The sequence below is a fragment of the Rhagoletis zephyria genome, unplaced genomic scaffold (genome assembly GCF_001687245.7).
Source record: "Rhagoletis zephyria isolate East Lansing unplaced genomic scaffold, Rhagoletis_zephyria_1.1 Rzeph_scaffold_00279, whole genome shotgun sequence".
Classification (NCBI taxonomy): Eukaryota; Metazoa; Arthropoda; class Insecta; order Diptera; family Tephritidae; genus Rhagoletis; species Rhagoletis zephyria.
Genome location: NW_016157363.1, coordinates 242,898 through 263,805, shown reverse-complemented (window position 1 = coordinate 263,805; position 20,908 = coordinate 242,898). Strand labels below are relative to the sequence as shown.

The 20,908-nt window shown below is 42.6% G+C and overlaps 2 protein-coding genes across 2 annotated transcripts in view; both read left to right on the top strand.

Moving 5' to 3' along the window:
- Positions 1-20,908, top strand: part of LOC108358635 (TLD domain-containing protein 1) — a 214,481-nt gene that overhangs the window by 25,572 nt on the left and 168,001 nt on the right. The window lies entirely within an intron of this gene.
- On the top strand, positions 10,226-14,362 carry LOC108358637 (uncharacterized). Its single transcript, XM_017610077.1, has 2 exons — positions 10,226-10,920; positions 12,673-14,362. Exons 1-2 carry the CDS (start codon positions 10,704-10,706, stop codon positions 13,272-13,274), a joined length of 819 nt encoding a protein of 272 aa, XP_017465566.1. The 5' UTR covers positions 10,226-10,703; the 3' UTR covers positions 13,275-14,362.

Here is a 20,908-nt window from a genome sequence, read left to right as displayed (position 1 = left end):
TCAGCTTTAGAAAAGTTGATACATGTTCGGTGCTGCGCGGAAGCAAAGTCGGTTGGTTCATCGATCGAGATGACTATGGGCAGATGGTCTGATGCCAAAGTCAGCATAGGTCGCCATGATATGCTGTTTATCAGACCAGCGCTGACTATTTTTATGTCTGGCGAGCTGCAGCAGCTGCCCATAATCCTGGTGGGTGCGTCGCCGTTCATTGTGCAGAATGTCTATCGTCTATCTGCTCAGCCAAGTCTAGGGAACGATATCGAACCGAAAGTATCGATATGGTACTCATTTAAAGCATCGCTTTAAAAATATCGGGTACCCATTAATATCGGAATAAAAAAACTCGATATTCCAGATATCGCTACCAAAAACCAAGAAATTTATCTGAATATAGGTCTCGCATATAGGCCGCTGTGATGCAGTGGATAAAAGTGCGCAAGCCTTGAAAATGAAAAACAGCTTGCCATAAAATACAATCGCCGTTCAGAGTCGACATAAAGCTGAAGGATCCTCCTTTGTGCCACAACATTAAGGCGCACGCGACAAATCGGAGGAGAAGTTCGGCCAACCACTAACATATTGTGCAAGCGCCGGACTTTATTATTATTTTAAAACGTAGAGATTGAGGTGTTGACTTAAAACACCGAGGCCGCGGGTTCAAATCCAACCGCATGCAATCCTAACTATAGTTCAGATTTCTCCTCTTAAAGCCCAATTTATATCGGGAAGAATTGTTACAGGCCAACCTTATATGCGTGCGTAAAAAGCTTACCCAAATTCCAAGATTTGTCTTGCGTGACATTTCGATTTGAGGTTTATGCTCAATTGGCATTTTGGCGCGACTATGGACTCAAATTTTTCTCAGCAAACTTCTCTAAATTTGACAGAAATGCAACTCTGAGAAATCACGCACGCAAATTGATTTCGGTTTATCAAATGAGAAAAACTTGCGTGCGTGCGTAGAAAAACTCTCGCCTGTAATATTAGGTTGAGCTGTTAATAACATTATTCTTGTAATGTGAGTTTATGACATTCGATGCGATACTAGGGTTCTGGTACTCGATTCCAAAAAATACCGTTTTAAAACTATCGAGTAGAAAATAGCGGTATCGAATGCCAAAAGTATCGATATGGTATCGTATCGTATCGAAATTCGTGTCCCTAGCGAAGTCAGTTCCCCTACGATCGTTTGACAGGCTTGAGTGCGCATTAAAGTCGCCTACTACCATACGGTTTTCACCTCTGAGGAGCGCACCTATATCAAGGTGATATCCTGCCGGGCAGCAGGTGACATTGGGTATATAAACGTTAAATATTTCGAGCTCAACATCGCCTGACCCGATAGCAATGCCCTGACATTCTAGGGTGGTATCCCTGCGGTCGATNGAAATTTATCTGAATATAGGTCTCGCATATAGGCCGCTGTGATGCAGTGGATAAAAGTGCGCAAGCCTTGAAAATGAAAAACAGCTTGCCATAAAATACAATCGCCGTTCAGAGTCGACATAAAGCTGAAGGAACCTCCTTTGTGCCACAACATTAAGGCGCACGCGACAAATCGGAGGAGAAGTTCGGCCAACCACTAACATATTGTGCAAGCGCCGGACTTTATTATTATTTTAAAACGTAGAGATTGAGGTGTTGACTTAAAACACCGAGGCCGCGGGTTCAAATCCAACCGCATGCAATCCTAACTATAGTTCAGATTTCTCCTCTTAAAGCCCAATTTATATCGGGAAGAATTGTTACAGGCCAACCTTATATGCGTGCGTAAAAAGCTTACCCAAATTCCAAGATTTGTCTTGCGTGACATTTCGATTTGAGGTTTATGCTCAATTGGCATTTTGGCGCGACTATGGACTCAAATTTTTCTCAGCAAACTTCTCTAAATTTGACAGAAATGCAACTCTGAGAAATCACGCACGCAAATTGATTTCGGTTTATCAAATGAGAAAAACTTGCGTGCGTGCGTAGAAAAACTCTCGCCTGTAATATTAGGTTGAGCTGTTAATAACATTATTCTTGTAATGTGAGTTTATGACATTCGATGCGATACTAGGGTTCTGGTACTCGATTCCAAAAAATACCGTTTTAAAACTATCGAGTAGAAAATAGCGGTATCGAATGCCAAAAGTATCGATATGGTATCGTATCGTATCGAAATTCGTGTCCCTAGCGAAGTCAGTTCCCCTACGATCGTTTGACAGGCTTGAGTGCGCATTAAAGTCGCCTACTACCATACGGTTTTCACCTCTGAGGAGCGCACCTATATCAAGGTGATATCCTGCCGGGCAGCAGGTGACATTGGGTATATAAACGTTAAATATTTCGAGCTCAACATCGCCTGACCCGATAGCAATGCCCTGACATTCTAGGGTGGTATCCCTGCGGTCGATGTCTGCTTCGATAAGACGATACTGCATGGTGTGGTGCGTGATGAACGCTAAGCCAACACCATTATCCCGCTCGCGATCTCGACGGTGCACGTTGTACCCGGCACAATTCAACAATGTTGAATTGCTGTGCAACTTCGTCTCTTGGACCGCAGCTATCAATATACCATGCCNGGCGGCGGCGTGTGGGTGGTGGTGCGGTTGTGTGTGTTCTGTGGTCTGTAGCAGTTGTGGTGTGGTCTATTGTGTTATGTTGTTATGTTGTGGTGTTTGTGTGGGACTGCTCAGGTGGACTGGGGTTAGCCGTGGAGGCTGCTCTGTTTGAGCAGCACGGGGCCACAAATGACGTGGTCCACTGCCGATGTGTCCGTAGTCCTGATCAGACTCTGAGATGACTCTACCCCTCGCAAGCATTGCACTTGACTGAGGTGGAGTTGTGGTGTAGTCGTCTCTGGCATACAAAGCAGGTGTAGGTTTCTGGCCCCGGGTTTGACTCGATGCCAGCCCTGAGTAGAAGAAAACGTAGCGAATGTAGCCCTATGGACGAACAACTTCTTAGATACTTCGCCGACCTAAACGGGGTTAGATCGCCGAAACAACAGCCCTTGGTCGGGTAAAACCCGAGTCATTTCGGTACGTAGAACCGGCTCTCGTGGGACCATTACCGCGACAAAATCGTTGTGCTGTCTTTACTGGTCAAGTAAGAGGAGGTGGAGTATTGCTTGCAGTCAGATCTGATTTTAGCAGTACTCAAATTACTTTAAACTCGTATGATAGCTTTTTAGAACAAATATGTGTTAAAGTAAAGTTTTCAAATTATAAATCTATATTTTTCATACTGTCCTATATTCCTCCAATGAGCGGCATTGAGATTTACCAAAAGCACCTGGATAATGTGATGTATATTTTTAATAATCTGAAAGACACTGATGATCAAATTATACTTCTAGGTGATTTTAATTTAAGTAACATTTATTGGTCACATTATAATAAACATTTAATACCAACCAATGTCAAATCTGAAATTGAGATCTTAGTTTGTAACTTTTTATTTTCCATCGGGCTTACTCAATTTAACAATAGTTTAAATCCGAAGAATTTTTGGGTTTATATAAATAACAAACGCAAAACCAATGGATTCCCGTCCTGTCTTGAATATGAGGGAGAGATATCTGAAAATACTTTGGAAACTTGTAATTTATTCTTTCAAGAAGTTTATGAGAAATTTAATGAGATATCCGACACACGCTCTGCTTTATTCGATCATGCAGTGAAGTTCAATTCAATAACTAGCTTTGAAATTTCCTCTGAAGACGTCTCTCTGGCAATCTCCAACCTGAAATCCAGCTCTAGTCCTGACCTGGAAGGCTTGGCTCCAGTATTTTTAAAGATCATTTGTAACATTATTTGTCATCCTTTGTCCTCGTTATTTAACAGTTGCCTCAAACATGGTAGTTTCCTAGATTGTTGGAAACTTTGCACAATTACACCAATATTTAAGTCAGGCGATCGAAACAACATTACCAACTATAGGCCAATTGTTAAACAAAGCACACTCGCTAAAATCTTTAAATAATATTTTAAATATTAAAATTTTTCAACATGCCAAAGATATCTTTAGCCGATTTCGACACGGGTTCTGGTAGATCACATGGTAGATCCACATGCACTAATCTTTTAATTATGACGAATCAAATTGTTAAGACTCTTGAGCAAAAATATCAACTGGATGTCATATACACTGACTTCTCTTAGGCGTTTGACAAAGTCAACCATCTCATTCTTTTACGCAAGCTTCATGTATACGGGATTTGAGGCACACTTTTGAAATTTTTCGAAAGTTTTTTAGTTGGGCGAAAGCTCTTGGTTAAAATAGCTGCCACAAAATCTGAAACTGCCATCAATGCATGGTCCGGAATACCAAGGGAACTCACTGTGGACCACTGCTGTTTATATTGTTCATTAATGATTTACCTCAACACTTCAAATTTTCTAAATGCTTAGTGTTCGCAGACGATGTCAAAGTCTATCTGCGGATACGACATTTAACTGATTGCCATAATCTGCAATCTGATCTTGTTGTGTTTCAGCAGTAGTGTTCCGCTAATCAATTGTTCCTTAACACAAAGAAATGCAATGTGGTTTCATACTCCAAAACTTCCAATCATATTATATATGACTACTCCATAAATTATGTTATTTTGAGTCGCACTGTTGAAATTAAGGATCTTGGAGTGATTTTTGACACGAGGTTAACTTTTAATAAACATGTCGACTATATTGTTTCTAAAGCATTTTCTATGATGGGATTTATTAGAAGAAATTCGAAATAATTCCAGGATCCCTGCACATTAAAATCCTTATACTACTCATTAGTTAGGAGCCACCTTGAGTATTGTTGTCTGGTGTGGAACCCATACTATTCGTCGCATATTAATAAAATTGAAAGAGTTCAAAGAACTTTTACTAAGATGGTTTACTCAAACTAAATTGGCCTAGCGGTTTGCCGCCCTATATTGGAAGACGCAAACTTATTGGCTTACAATCTCTACAAGACCGGAGAACTTACTTCGCACTAGTATTAGTTTACAACTTAATAAATCATAAAATTGACTGTGATGAATTATACAGTCTTTTGAATTTTAATACTTCGTCGCGTGAATTAAGGCATAATCGCTTACTTGTCGAAACGTCTCATAGAACTAATTATGGCTATAACGAGCCAATTGCTAGAAGTATACGTCTAAGTAATAATTATGCGCATCAAATAGATTTTACTGTTACTTTATCAAAATTTAAATTAGATTTATTTACTGTTTTAAATTAGAAATAGTCGGTAAGGATAACCTGTGGACTGAATAAATAAATAAATAAATGTATGTATATGGGAAAACCTTTTGAGGTCGGGCTTTTTCAATTATTTTTATTTCAAAACTTTTTTTTCCATAATTTATCACTTGCCAACCTTATTGATATACACTATAACCCGTGAAATTAATATTATTTAATTGCCACTCTGTTTAAACCATATCTTTAAAATTGTTTCCTTTTGGCCCGGCTAAGTTAGATTTTGAAAGTTGCAATGATTCGCATAAAGCTGAAAATTGGTACGAATGTTACCTAAATTAAATCTGAAAAGTCCTCATCGATCCAAGATCTGTAAAAAAATTATTCAAGGTCAAAGGTCACATAAATTTATTTTTACCATTTTTCAGCGAAACGGTAAGGTCTATCATAAAAATAGGTTGGACAAAATTTAAGATCATGCAATTATCTCGAAAAACCGTTATGAGACTTTTGTTCCTAAGAATTACCATTTTTAGGTTACAACGACTCGATCGATATCCATATTGTAATAATTAAACTTATCAAATACTTTGAATTGAAGTAAATTTTTTAACGGATGGTTGTACAAGAAATTCAGTGTGTATGGGAGGTGCCTCGGGCCCTTTTCCAAGAACCCAAATTTTTTCCATGAGTATAGAATTGATTTCATATATCCCCATACCAAGTTCTAGTACTCTACCACAAATACTTCCAGACTATGCAGTATGCAAAATTCCGGTTGTATTGGAGGTGCCTTTGTCTAATCGAGATAAAAGCTATCCTACCTTTTAAGTTCTGCTAAGTGACACCAATGTGCGAAATTTCATTAAGATCGGTTGAGTGGCTAAAGCGTGAAAGCGTAACAAACAAACCATTCGAAATAAAATTAGTAAGGATTATTCAGTACTGACCATTAAAATTATTTTTAGAGGTGAGCATTTTTTTACGAAGACCCAAATACACAAGCACTAAATATAAACTTTTTTCTCGCATTTGGTAACTAGCAGATTTGTTTAATATCTGTCTTTTTAGTCCTCATAACCTACCAATGAACGTCTGAAAACCCAGAGCTTGAGGTCAGATCGTTCAAGAAGTTGTACCTTAACGAAAAGTAGATTTTATGCGAGTTGCACTAGAAAGATTTTATCGATTTTATCAAGCAAGTTAATCATTTAAACTATCAGTTTAAACTATTAGTTTATGAAAAACCATTTACTGATATTTACACGTATAAGTAGTATTAGGGAAGGTATAAGAAACCGCTCTTGGCAGTGCAGCTGCTTTGTGGCGGCAACAATAATCCAGTATGCAAAATGTCCCCATCTCAAAAGATTTCCCCACCGCCACGCGCTGAATGTGTAGATATTAGGTAATTGTTGATGGACAACTCAAATATAAGAGCAATGTGTGGAGAGTGCTGAGATTTTTTTAATGTAATATTTTTTAGAAATGTTAACATCTAGATAGTAAAAATTTATAATAATTTACCTCATTAATTTTTCTCTTTTTAACCCTCTTCAAAAAAAGGAGGAGGTTATCAATTCATCGGAATATTTTTTTTATGTATGTTACCGCATAACTTAGGACCACGTTAACCGATTTCTATAATTTTTTTAAGAGAAAGGTGTTACCTCAGTGGTTGTCCTATACTAATTTGGTTTAGATCCGATCATTGGATCATGAAGAAATTAACGGTACTTCACTTTTTATTTCAGCCGCCGCTATCTTTCCAAGTTCTAACGACTTTCATACTTTTTTTGTATATTCTTATTGGTACACCTGTACTCCCTCTTTATAACGATTTGAAGTCAATCCAACAACAATAATGAGACCAGCAGACAAAAATGTAAATTAAGGCAAATGTTACAGTTTTGCACTCATATATTTTTAATAACTTGTCGATGATGGCAACCGTGCAAATGTTGCATAGCGGTGTATTGTATCTGTATTTGAATGTCATTTATGTATTAATTTTATGTATTAAGTCAAACTATAAGTAGTCGTGCTTCTAGCGAATTCCGTTCTTTTTTACTTGTCTACGGAGCGAAACCAATGGGAGTAACATCAACTTATATAGCTTGTACTTTTTGTAAATTGCATTTTTGTATTTATTGTCTTAGAGAATAAACCAAGTTGAGAATCCAAGTGGAAATCAAACCATACTGTAACTCGAGATTGACATTTATTTGTAGCAGCTGGGATTCTACCAAGTTTATTTCGAAGCCCGTAAAAAAGCACAACTTTATTCTATTGAAGCCCCTGTTCCCGTCCATTCTCTTAATTGTCGCTCATCAAGTCTATGCCAGGAAGTCCAAATACACCGAGAAGGAGTCAAAGGAAAAACAAGTGACTGTTGCCCGTTCGTCTTGGAGAGTTTGTTGTAGAGATGTCATCTCCAAACCCACCGAGTGACAAAACGTCGAACGAACAGTCGAGTACGTCTGCCCAGTCGCAGCAACAGCAGAGCTTGTCTGCCCAGCAACAGCGCAGTTCGGGCGCCGGAATGCAGGAGGATTCGTCCGGTAAACAGCAAAAAACTACACCCGCCAAGATATCAACCTCGAACGCATCATCAGTACAACCACAGCCGGTAAGTGTTAACCTCGATGGGTTTGGACGCCAGTTGGATGAAATGCAAAACGAGTTCAAGCGCCAAATGTATGCCATGCAGAAGCTACTCGTTTCCAACACACAGCAACTACGTTCTGAATTTTTGCAAGCTAGATCCAAATCGCCGCCAAGAACTTCCGCATCTTCGCTATTAACGCTAGAAGAGCCGCAGCCAGTACAGCCATCTACGAACTCGACCATGACGCCAGCATGTATTTTCCCCATACCGCCATCGTCGCAGACGTCATTGCCACCCGCACCGCCACTACTCACGGGACCTCAGCCAGCACCCGCACTTTCGCAAACGGCCGCGCAGCCAGCGTACGTTTGGTGGCAGTCAGCGCCGCCATTTTCCCAAGCTGCCGCGCAGCCAGCGCATGCTTGGGCGCAGTCAGCACCGCTACTTTCGCAAGCAGCCGCGCAGCCAGCGCATGGCTGGTCGCAGTCAGCAACGCCATCTTCACAAGCAGCCGCGCAGCCAACGCATGCTTGGTTGCAGTCAACGCAACAGCCATATGCACAAGCACCGCGTGGCACATCATACCTTCGCGAAGAGAGCCAGCACTCTACGAGCAGCGCTGCTAAGAAAATATACCCCCTTCCTATATTTTCAGGTACTCCTGAAGATTGGCAGACGTTCATCGAAAATTTCAAGGGTACGACGCTTGAATTTGAATACTCTAATTTGCACAATATAATGCGCCTACGTGATGCTCTGAAAGGCCGAGCACGAGAAGCCGTGGAGTCGTTGCTGGTCAATTCTGCCAACGTAGCCGCAATCCTCGAGATACTGCGCGAAACCTGCGGAAGGCCAGAACAGTTGATCAAGAGCCAAATTGAAAAGGTCAGGTCGATACCGCCTTTAGTCGATAATCACCTCGAATCTCTGGTAAATTTTGCCAACAAAATAGCAAACATGGCGACATTACTTCAAAACGTGGACGGATTCCACCACCTTTCTAATCCAACGCTGATCAGTGAATTCATTGCTAAATTGCCGACGCCACGCCAAATGCTGTGGGCGGAAAAATGTCTTCAATTGGAGCGTCCCCCAACGATTGTGGATTTCAGCAATTGGTTGTGCACGTTACGCCGCCTGGCAAACATCGTAGCCGACACGCTACCTTATGATGGGAGTTCAACTGCAATTGGGAACCAAAACAGCTCAAGGTCGCAGAACTGCATCCAACAATCGTCACTACGCCTGCGTGAGCGTTTTTCACAAAATATGTCCCAATTATGAGGGTGAGTGCAACACATTAAATGATTGTCAATCTTTCTTACAGATGACAAGTGACGATCGTTGGAAGCAAGTGAAAGCATTAAAGCTTTGTTTCTCATGCTTAAGAAAAGGTCACCGTACGCAACAATGCCTTTCACGCAAAAGTTGTGGAACAAACGGTTGCCGACAAGTTCACCATCATTTGCTCCACACTGATTCTGCTGGTGTACCGCCAAGACGCCGCAGAGCAGCCAATGCATCAAGCGAACTAGGCGCTGCAAGACCGCAGGCCGACGCACAACAACATATTGAACGCTGCAATTGTCATGCCGATTGCTACTCGCACAACGTCCTCTTCCAAATTTTGCTCATAAAATTGTATGGCCGAGAAAAGGTTATAACTACCTATGCTTTCGTCGACGATGGGGCGAACGTGTCCGTGATCGACCTAGACCTGCCTTGGCACTTGGAATTAGCGGCAAGGCTGAAATTTTGGAGTTGCAATGGTTAATTTAGCAAATAAATACACATAAAGCTGAACGTGTGACCATAACAATCAGCGGTGTGGAAAACGCCTCCGAGAAGTATGAGGTGCATAATGTTTTCAGTTCTGCAAATTTGTCGTTGCCAATACAGAGCTGTCATATTGGCGAGTTAACAAAATCGGGTACAAACTCTCATCTTTTGAGATTAAAGCTCACCGATTATACCAACCTTAAGCCAAAGGTTATTCTAAGCCTCAACCATGCCCTTTTGACAGTCCCAATAGAAGCCCCACGCCAAACTATGGGCGCAGGGCCCATCGCGTTCCAAAACAAGGTTAGGCTGGGTGATTTATGGGTCAATTAACGCGACGCCTTCGTTGCAACCACTTCGTGCATTACATTGTAGAAAGCTACAAAAATCAGAAGACGTTGCGTACAAAATGCATGAAATGATGAAAAGGTATTTCGATATCGAGTCGTTTGGTATTAAAGCTGATTCAAAAAAAAGAATGCCTAAATCTGATCAGCGAGCGCTGGCGATTTTAAAAGCTTATGGAAGGAAAATGTGTCACCATTCCCAGAGAGTTACCAGATGGCCTTGAATCGGTTACAAAGTGTAGAGAAAAAAATGGCTAGAGACAAAGAGTATTCGGTAGACTATCGAGCCAAAANTTGGTATTAAAGCTGATTCAAAAAAGATAATGCCTAAATCTGATCAGCGAGCGCTGGCGATTTTAGAAGCTAAAACAAAACGATTAGGCGGCCGCTATGAATGTGGTCAATGTGGAAAATGTGTCACCATTCCCAGAGAGTTACCAGATGGCCTTGAATCGGTTACAAAGTGTAGAGAAAAAAATGGCTAGAGACAAAGAGTATTCGGTAGACTATCGAGCCAAAATTAATGATTATTTGGAAAAGGGCTATGCAAAAAAATTAACATCCGCCGAAATACAGCAAGTTACCGATAGAACATTTTATTTGCCGCATTTTGGTGTGAGAAACCTGAATAAGAAGGGAATACGAATCGTTTTTGATGCGGCCGCAGAAGTGCAAGGAATGTCACTAAACAAAGCTCTTCTGTCAGGACCCGACCTTAACAAATCACTGATTTCGATACTCTTTAAGTTCAGGCAAGCTCCAATCGCAGTCTGTGGAGACATTTAAGAGATGTTTCATCAAATTGTAATAGCTGAGGAAGATAAAGATAGCCAGCGGTTCCTCTGGAGAAATGGAGACCCATCTAAGCCGGTGGAAATATTCAGGATGGAGCGAATGATTTTCGGAGCTACTTGTTCACCCACGATAGCGCAGTACGTAAAAAACGTTAATGCCAAGGAATTTGCAGCAGTGAGCCCACGTGCCGTGCACGCTATCACTGAAAGGCCTGAAAGGCACTATCTGGACGACTACGTCGATTGTTTTCAAACGGAGAAAGAGGCTCTAATAGTAGTACCGGAAGTTATTCGAATTCATCGAACTGGCGGTTTCGTGTTACGAAACATAATTTCTAATCCGGAAAAATTAAAAACAGCATGTGGCAGCTCTGCAAGCAGTGAAGGTGATGTGTGCATTGAAAAAGAAGGGGATAGAATATTAGGCATGCACTGCTTGTCAAAACCAGATGTTTTGGTATACATCTTGCGACTACATAAAGTCCGACCAGAAATCGTCATGAATGTAAGGAGGCCTACTAAAAGGGAGATGCTGAGCCTTAACATGACGATCTTCGATCCATTCGGCTTCCTGGTGAACTTTATGGTAAGCGCGAAAGTTTTGATGCAGGAAGTGTGGAGAGCTGGTATCGAATGGGACCATCCATTGCCGAATGATATCTACCACAAATGGAAAATGTGGCTTAACGAATTGCCGAAGGTTGAGCAATTTCGAATTCGCGTTGCTACGTGCGCGACTTCGAAAGTATTCTCGCAGAGTTACACATTTTCTCTGACGCGAGTGAGGAAGCGTTGGCAGCTGTGGCTTATTGGCGTGTGGTGAGTGATGGTATGGTTATCGTTAGATTCGTTATGGCAAAGTCAAGCTGCGCGCCAACGCGGTACCATACCATACCGAAGCTTGAGCTGCAGGCTGCGGTCATGCTGCTACGGTTAAAAGAAACTATCGTATTAATCCATAATAAAATCATTAATCGCTTCTATTTCTGGACCGACTCGTTGACAGTTATTCAATGGATTCGAGCAGATCATCGACGATATAAAGAGTGGCAGAAATTTTAGAAGCTAGCGACATCGGAGACTGATGCTGGTGTCCTGGGCCTTTCAATTCAGTCGATGACGCCACTACAGCGAAATTTCCGGCGAATTATAACCCCGATGGACGGTGGAAAAATGGTCCAGAATTTTTGTTGGAAGACGAGAACCTATGGCCGAAAGAATCACTTATGACTAATAGCGAGGAGCACAGCAGAGATGAGCTGCGCGTCAAATACAATATGTCAACTACGAGGCAAGTATACGTGATAATGCCAAATATTGATCGCTTTTCGAATTATTCTAGACTAAAACGTTCTGTGGCATGGGTACATCGTTATATTCAAAATTTTTTGAGGAAAGTGCGGCACGAAGCGCCAACCAAAGGCGAACTAACCGTTGACGAAGAGCGTCAATCTGAAACACATCTTATAAAATTCGTCCAGGAACGAGCGTATGCCGAAGAACTTGCCGACATAAAGCGCAATGGCGCTGTTTCAGCCAGCAGTACATTGAGGACACTCAACCCCTTTATTGCAAATAATGGCATGCTGCGAGTATGCGGAAGAATTGAAAGGGCAGCATGCAGAGTGCAGTCGCGATGCCAACTTTGTCGCCTGAAACGTGCCAAGCCCCAGCAACCGCAAATGGGTGTCCTACCCTCTGACCGAGTGACACCATACGTTAGGCCTTTCACCTATACTGGGCTCGACTTCTTTGGCCCGATCAGCGTAACTATTCGTCGCCAGCGTGAGAAGAGGTGGGTCGCACTGTTCACATGCCTCACCGTGCGTGCCATCCATTTAGAAGTGGCGACTGACCTGTCAAGTGACGCGTGCCTTATCTGCATCCGAAATTTCATTAATAGACGCGGAGTGCCCGAGGTGATAAGGAGCGACAATGGCTCCAATTTTGTTGGNCTGAAAGGCACTATCTGGACGACTACGTCGATTGTTTTCAAACGGAGAAAGAGGCTCTAATAGTAGTACCGGAAGTTATTCGAATTCATCGAACTGGCGGTTTCGTGTTACGAAACATAATTTCTAATCCGGAAAAATTAAAAACAGCATGTGGCAGCTCTGCAAGCAGTGAAGGTGATGTGTGCATTGAAAAAGAAGGGGATAGAATATTAGGCATGCACTGCTTGTCAAAACCAGATGTTTTGGTATACATCTTGCGACTACATAAAGTCCGACCAGAAATCGTCATGAATGTAAGGAGGCCTACTAAAAGGGAGATGCTGAGCCTTAACATGACGATCTTCGATCCATTCGGCTTCCTGGTGAACTTTATGGTAAGCGCGAAAGTTTTGATGCAGGAAGTGTGGAGAGCTGGTATCGAATGGGACCATCCATTGCCGAATGATATCTACCACAAATGGAAAATGTGGCTTAACGAATTGCCGAAGGTTGAGCAATTTCGAATTCGCGTTGCTACGTGCGCGACTTCGAAAGTATTCTCGCAGAGTTACACATTTTCTCTGACGCGAGTGAGGAAGCGTTGGCAGCTGTGGCTTATTGGCGTGTGGTGAGTGATGGTATGGTTATCGTTAGATTCGTTATGGCAAAGTCAAGCTGCGCGCCAACGCGGTACCATACCATACCGAAGCTTGAGCTGCAGGCTGCGGTCATGCTGCTACGGTTAAAAGAAACTATCGTATTAATCCATAATAAAATCATTAATCGCTTCTATTTCTGGACCGACTCGTTGACAGTTATTCAATGGATTCGAGCAGATCATCGACGATATAAAGAGTGGCAGAAATTTTAGAAGCTAGCGACATCGGAGACTGATGCTGGTGTCCTGGGCCTTTCAATTCAGTCGATGACGCCACTACAGCGAAATTTCCGGCGAATTATAACCCCGATGGACGGTGGAAAAATGGTCCAGAATTTTTGTTGGAAGACGAGAACCTATGGCCGAAAGAATCACTTATGACTAATAGCGAGGAGCACAGCAGAGATGAGCTGCGCGTCAAATACAATATGTCAACTACGAGGCAAGTATACGTGATAATGCCAAATATTGATCGCTTTTCGAATTATTCTAGACTAAAACGTTCTGTGGCATGGGTACATCGTTATATTCAAAATTTTTTGAGGAAAGTGCGGCACGAAGCGCCAACCAAAGGCGAACTAACCGTTGACGAAGAGCGTCAATCTGAAACACATCTTATAAAATTCGTCCAGGAACGAGCGTATGCCGAAGAACTTGCCGACATAAAGCGCAATGGCGCTGTTTCAGCCAGCAGTACATTGAGGACACTCAACCCCTTTATTGCAAATAATGGCATGCTGCGAGTATGCGGAAGAATTGAAAGGGCAGCATGCAGAGTGCAGTCGCGATGCCAACTTTGTCGCCTGAAACGTGCCAAGCCCCAGCAACCGCAAATGGGTGTCCTACCCTCTGACCGAGTGACACCATACGTTAGGCCTTTCACCTATACTGGGCTCGACTTCTTTGGCCCGATCAGCGTAACTATTCGTCGCCAGCGTGAGAAGAGGTGGGTCGCACTGTTCACATGCCTCACCGTGCGTGCCATCCATTTAGAAGTGGCGACTGACCTGTCAAGTGACGCGTGCCTTATCTGCATCCGAAATTTCATTAATAGACGCGGAGTGCCCGAGGTGATAAGGAGCGACAATGGCTCCAATTTTGTTGGCATCGCAAAGGAGCTGCAAGACGTAAGTTCGTTCTTAGATTCTTCTTCTTTCTTTCTTCGGCAGGCTTGACGCCATTGGGCATTCGTTGGAAAATTAACACACCTGCGAATCCGAGTGAAGGTGGCGCATGGGAGAGACTCGTACAATCAGTAAAGAAAGCGCTATTTACTATGTTGAAGGAACACTCGCCACGACTCGAAACGCTGCAGAGCTTTTTAATTGAGGCTGAAAACATGGTCAACGCCAGGCCGTTAACACACCTACCGGTGACACCCGAGGAGCCGGTGCCATTGACTCCCAACCACTTTTTGCTGGGGTGCCCCAACTCCACACAGACGCCAGCGCTATTTGATCACCGCCTGTTGTGCCTGAGAAAGCAGTGGCGTGTGGTTCAGACATTGAAGAACGGTATGTGGCATCAATGGGTGCGCGAATATTTACCCGAACTGACGCGGAGTAGAAAGTGGTGTTTGCAAGCAAAGCCCATCCAGCCAGGATGTCTCGTTTTGATATGTGAAGCCGAATCTCCCAGGCCGCAGTGGAAGAGAGGAGAGGTGTCGCTCGCTCCGCCCATGTCACGACAAGCAGCGGAGTCTACCGAAGACCTATTTCAAGGTTAGCGGTACTTGATGTGGAACCAGCCGGAAATATTAATGAGGCCTCCCCATCCGGGTCTGCTCACGGGACCGGGGATGTCGATGATGGAAACCCTACAAATGTTGCGGAGCATGAATAGCGGTGTATTGTATCTGTATTTGAGTGTCATTTATGTATTAAGTCAAGCTATAAGTAGTCGTGCTTCTAGCGAATTCCGTTCTTTTTTACTTGTCTACGGAGCGAAACCAATGTGAGTAACATCAACTTATATAGCTTGTACTATTTGTAAATTGCATTTTTGTATTTATTGTCTTAGAGAATAAACCAAGTTGAGAATCCAAGTGGAAATCAAACCATACTGTAAATCGAGATTGTCATTTATTTGTAGCAGCTGGGATTCTCCCAAGTTTATTTCGAAGCCCGTAAAAAAGCACATAACTGTTTGACAATTTTCACGGAAAAAAGAAATTATTGACACAATGTTTAGTATACTTTTGCTTTTGTTAGTTCCTGTTTGCAATTTGGCAAACCTAATGTGTATCTCTGTAAAAATTCTGGAGGTATAGCCTCCCATATATCCTTGGTGTGCATTTACAGCTCATGTACTCCATTGGACGGACTTGGATACTTAGTAAGTTGCGCTTTTAGTTGATTTCGCTAATTCTCGATGAGATCCATGTCCGCAGATTGTGGAGGTCATTTCAAATTAGCAAATTTTTGCTTTTGTATCCAGTCTTTGCGAACATCTACAGTGTGGGTTCGGTTATTTTTCAGCAGAAACTCTAATTTTTTCGACTACATCTTGCAAATTTTGTTGAAATCTGAACAGATACTGTTCCTTACGCATAATGCGAACTAACGGACCAACAAAATTTTTCAAATACAACCCCAAACTATTATTGACCGACCACTTTGTTTCACAGTTTGCATTACATGATGCGCTTAGGCTTAATGTGGGTTTTTGATCCAATACCATGCCCGGCCATCTGATTGAAAACGATTAATTCAGTCTTGTCAGACCAAATAACCTTCAATTAAATCTTAAAAATATGTGTTTTTATTGCATTCTGTAGGGCCTAATATATCCCATTAGGCAACGGTCCGGTTTTCGTGCGACGCAGCAAAATGCTACCACTCTCGCACATGTATTTTGATCAAAATTGTTTTTTTCTTCTTTTATGCTGCCTTTGCGCTCAATTTGGCAATTCTTCGCCTCGCTGTCTACTGATTTATAATCAATTTTAATAACTTCAGCGCTTCTGTAATAGTGGCTGCAGCGCTACTTGCTACTCTCAGAAAAAGGTTTAGTTATAATTACCAAGATTTGGTTATAGTGACCAAGTGGCATAGTTGGATATGGCGAAATAAATATCTAGTTCACGAAAGTCTGCAATTAACTTGAGACTTCTAGTTGGGACAAATGTATATTTGTTAACAATTACAAAACGACTACCTTGAGTGGTCAATATTGTTAGTGGAATAAAATTAGTCTGTTCCCTTGAACTTCGGACTAAAACCTGTGAAACTGTCAAACTACAATTTTACGCTCTCAAATGAGAGTAAAACGAGAACAGGTGCAGAAGTGCATGGGAACGCAAAAAGCACTATTTCTTGTAAAAACGTCAGTCGGTTTGTTTACGTACTCTGCTTACACCGTTTTCTGTTTTTGTTTACACATGCAAATCAGCTGATCGTTTGACACTTTTCATGAACTTACAGGAAAAAAAAACTCCGGACTAAATCCTGTAACTTCTGACTAGGAACAGTTGCTCAGTTACTTTCTCAAAAGTGTTCCTACTTACAGGTTTTATGTCAATAGGAACCACCTCCTGTAAGTTCTGACTAAATCCTGTAAACCGGACTACTATTGGAACAGACTAAATCATTGTTGAGCAAATATAAACAATGCTTTGGTTGATACAAGTTTTCAATTAATTTTGTGAACTTGCTGTAGGCTTGAATCAGCTAACCGTTTATTATTGGAAAAAAAGTTCCAGGTCGACACAAATAAAAATTTACTCGATGGTTGTTGTGTTTACTTTCTTCTTTTATTTGCATATATTAAGCAAATGTATTTTTATACATACATATTTACATAAATAGCTACTAGTGGAAATAATACATATCTATGTAGAAAAACAGTTTTTAAATTGTTAGTTTCACAGTCTTTATTACGCACAGATATACATATAATTTAATACACAATTATTTGCGAGGATTAATACTGATTTACAATGATTATTCTGTCCGGTTGTTCATCTTGTCAAAGTCTAGTTTGGGGTGTGTTCAGTGCGGTCCGATCGTTCATTTCATAGTCTGGTGCGCATGGTTGCATTCGTCCACAATAGTTCGCCTGTCAGGTCCGTTCCTGTAGTCCGTCGTTCCAATCCCACATTCGGCCATCCTGCGCGATCATTCGGCCTCGGATGACGGGTTCCATTTTTTCATGAATTCGGCGACTGTAATGGTGCGGTTTGGGCCTTCGTGGTCCCCGACGGTTCTCGACGGTGTATCGTCCGCGTCTCATTCTCTTCATGATCTTGTACGGTCCCAAATATTTAGGTTTCAGCTTCAGCCCAGACTCGTATTGCGTTCGCACGATGGCTAGTAGCTCGTCTATGGCGTACTCGGCCTCAGCTTGTCGGTGTTTGTCGAACGTTTTGCGGCTCTCCACCTGCATCTCAGCAATGTTGTCTCGCGCCTGGCGACGCACTTCATCTCTTTCGACGTCTAGTTCGTCGATGAGCTCGTTCTCCAGTAGCTCCTGCAACTGAGGGATTGCCTTCATCCGCATATCCAACCCTGTCAATATCTTGAACGGTGAGGCCTTGGTGCTGCACGGCGGTGTGTTATTAATAAATTGCTGGACGCGATCAACTTTCGTGTACCAATTTCCGGGAGTCTCGTGACTCAGCTTCACTATGATCGGTACCACTATGCGATGTATCCGCTCAACCTGCCCGTCACCACGAGGCACTCCCGTCGCTATTAGAAGATGCTCGATCCCTTCACATTTGCAGTGATCTTTGAAGAGATTTGAGGTGAAAGCAGCGCCTCTGTCCGTTATTATTCGCCTAGGATTCCCAAAAAGTTCTGACTGCTTCCGCAATCGGTCAACCACAGCCTCTGCGCCGGTGTTCTTTGTCGGGTATAGCCAGACGAATTTGGAGAAGGTATCTATTACGACTAAGATGTGGTTGTAGGTTTTCCTAGTCAGCTCCATCGGTCCGACATGGTCAATGTGGAGGGTACTCAGTGGCTTGTCCTCCTTGTTAATGGGGTTCAGGAAGCCTTCCTTCTTGCCGGCCTTGGAATCGGTAGCGATGCACTCTATGCAACTCCTGACGATCTTGACGACCTTTGGGTACAGCTGTGGTATGAAGTACGTCTTCTCTATTGCGTCTTGCGTCTTCTTTGCTGAGAAGTGGCCTTGCTTATGCGCCACTCGGATGATCTCTTCCTCCATAGCCGAAGGCACAACTACGAGCTCCTTGATGGGATCTTTGTAGACGATGTCGTACTTGACATAAAAGTCGTCGAAACTGTCTTTCTCCAACACTTTGCGCACAGTTCGAATCCAGTCATCCTGCTGCTGGGCCTGCTTCAGACGGTGGCGTAGCGAATCCTCCAAGATCAGGCACGAGACTCGGCTAAGGGCGTCGACGTGACGCATCTTCGTGCCGATGCGGTGCTCGATCTCGTAGTCGAAATCCTGAAGAAACATCGCCCACCGGGATACTCGCAGAGGAACATCTCGCTTCTCCATCGTCATTTTGAAGGCATTGCAATCGGTGACGATCTTGAACTTGATTCCCATGAGGTACACTCGCCACTTCTTTAGCGCCCCTACGACTGCTAAGACCTCGAGCTCCTACGAATGCAGCTTCTCCTTGGACGGCTTCGTCTTCCGGCTCATATACTGGATTGGGTGAAGCTCTTGATCGTCGAAGTCTTTCTGCAATAAGACCGCACCATAACCATTCATGCTGGCATCGGTATCAGTGTTGCGAAACATAGGCTTTTCCTACCAAAACGGGTAGGTTTTTTTTCCATTTGGTAGGTTGGTAGGCTCGATTGGATTTTGGTAGGTTTCGGGACAATGAGTATAGGTATTTGCGAAAAATGGAAAATATACACGTATCTCCAACCTTTAGCAACCTTGGTAGCCACAAATATGTAAATATACCTGATTCCTAAGTACAAACGTATACCTTATCATTGCCAATATGCAATACGGACATCCATATATCGTGACCTAAGAGTGAAAAGGTGCCAAGTCCATTTTTAGAAATTTTTCACGAGTGACGAAAAATCGATGTAGTTTCGTATTACCTGTCATTCTGAACCAAAAACTAAACTTTGAAAAAAATGGACTTGGCACGTTTTCACCTTTAGGTAGCGTTATAATTTATGGCATACTTGGACCAAGATTCCAGAAAAGTCTGCCAATGGGCTCGTACTCAATAATATTTCAGGCGGAAGTCTTTCCAATCGAAGTCTGTGTTCGCGAATGTCATCGTAGAAGGCAAATGGGGCCAGAATAAATATTATGACGGACATTCAGGCAGCGCTAAAGGCCTTAGAGCGTTTTAAAACGGCATCAAGGCTTATAAACTCTTGAACCTGCGAGCCCCCAATAGCGTCACGCATGAAGGGTTTGAAGGCAACGAAAGGGCTGACTGTCTCGCAAAGCGTGAAGCCCAAATGCGTTTGCATGGTCCCTAGCCTTTCTGTGGTACATCTAAAGGATACACTGCAGACCTACTTAGGAGCTAGCTGGGAATAATCTCAAATTGCTGCCTACTGGCGGAAGTCAAAGGGAATAAGACAATCAAAGATATGCATAACTTTTTCCAGCAGGAACTCCAAAAGACACCTTGAACTTAGAACTCTTACTGGCAACCTGACAGCACACTGCAAGTTAACGTACGGTTTTAATTAAATGGGTCTTTCTGTAGAGACGGACTGTAGGGTTTGTCAGCTGGGGAAAGAAACTCCAGAGTATATTCTATGTGCCTGTCCACGAAGCATGAATCGTACATTTATACACCTTGGAGAACGATTGCCTTCTCCATATAAAATTTGGAACATGGCCTTATCCAAAGTGCTGAGCTTTTTAAATAGCCTAAGGTTACAATTTTGATTTAGCACAATATATCTTCTTAAGTCGCAGCGCGGGTATCTCCGACGTAATAATAATAATATCGTCACTAGACTCGAATAAAGAGCTCGGAAAAACTCATTGGGAGTTCTGGGGAATACTGTTGCACTCGAAAATATAGTTGACCGCGGACATAAGTTTATAGGTCTTTCTTCGCTGTCAAAGAGGTTAACGCGGCTTTATTTACCGTCACCTATGTTAAGAGTTTTTCTTCGCCGAAATTTTTGTAAGTCTCTTTTTTCGCTATCAACTTTTGAGCTCGCGTCTTTATTCGTATCTAGTNCTTTCTTCGCTGTCAAAGAGGTTAACGCGGCTTTATTTACCGTCACCTATGTTAAGAGTTTTTCTTCGCCGAAATTTTTGTAAGTCTCTTTTTTCGCTATCAACTTTTGAGCTCGCGTCTTTATTCGTATCTAGTGACGATATGTATGTATGTTTAAAGAGACATGTCTTCTTCTTCTTCTTAATTGGCGCTGTAACCGCCTAAGCGATTTTGGCCGAGTCCAAAACAGCACGCCAGTCATTTCTCTTCTGTGCTAACTGACGCCAATTGAAAATGCCAAGTGAAGCCAAGTCCTTCTCCACCTGGTCTTTCCAACGCAGAGGAGGCCTTCCTCTTCCTCTGTTACCAGCATCGCGGCCCGCGTTGAATATTTTCAGAGCAGGAGCGTTTCTGTCCATCCGAACGACATGGCCAAGCCAGCGGAGCCGCTGAATTTTAATTCGCTGCACTATGTCTATATC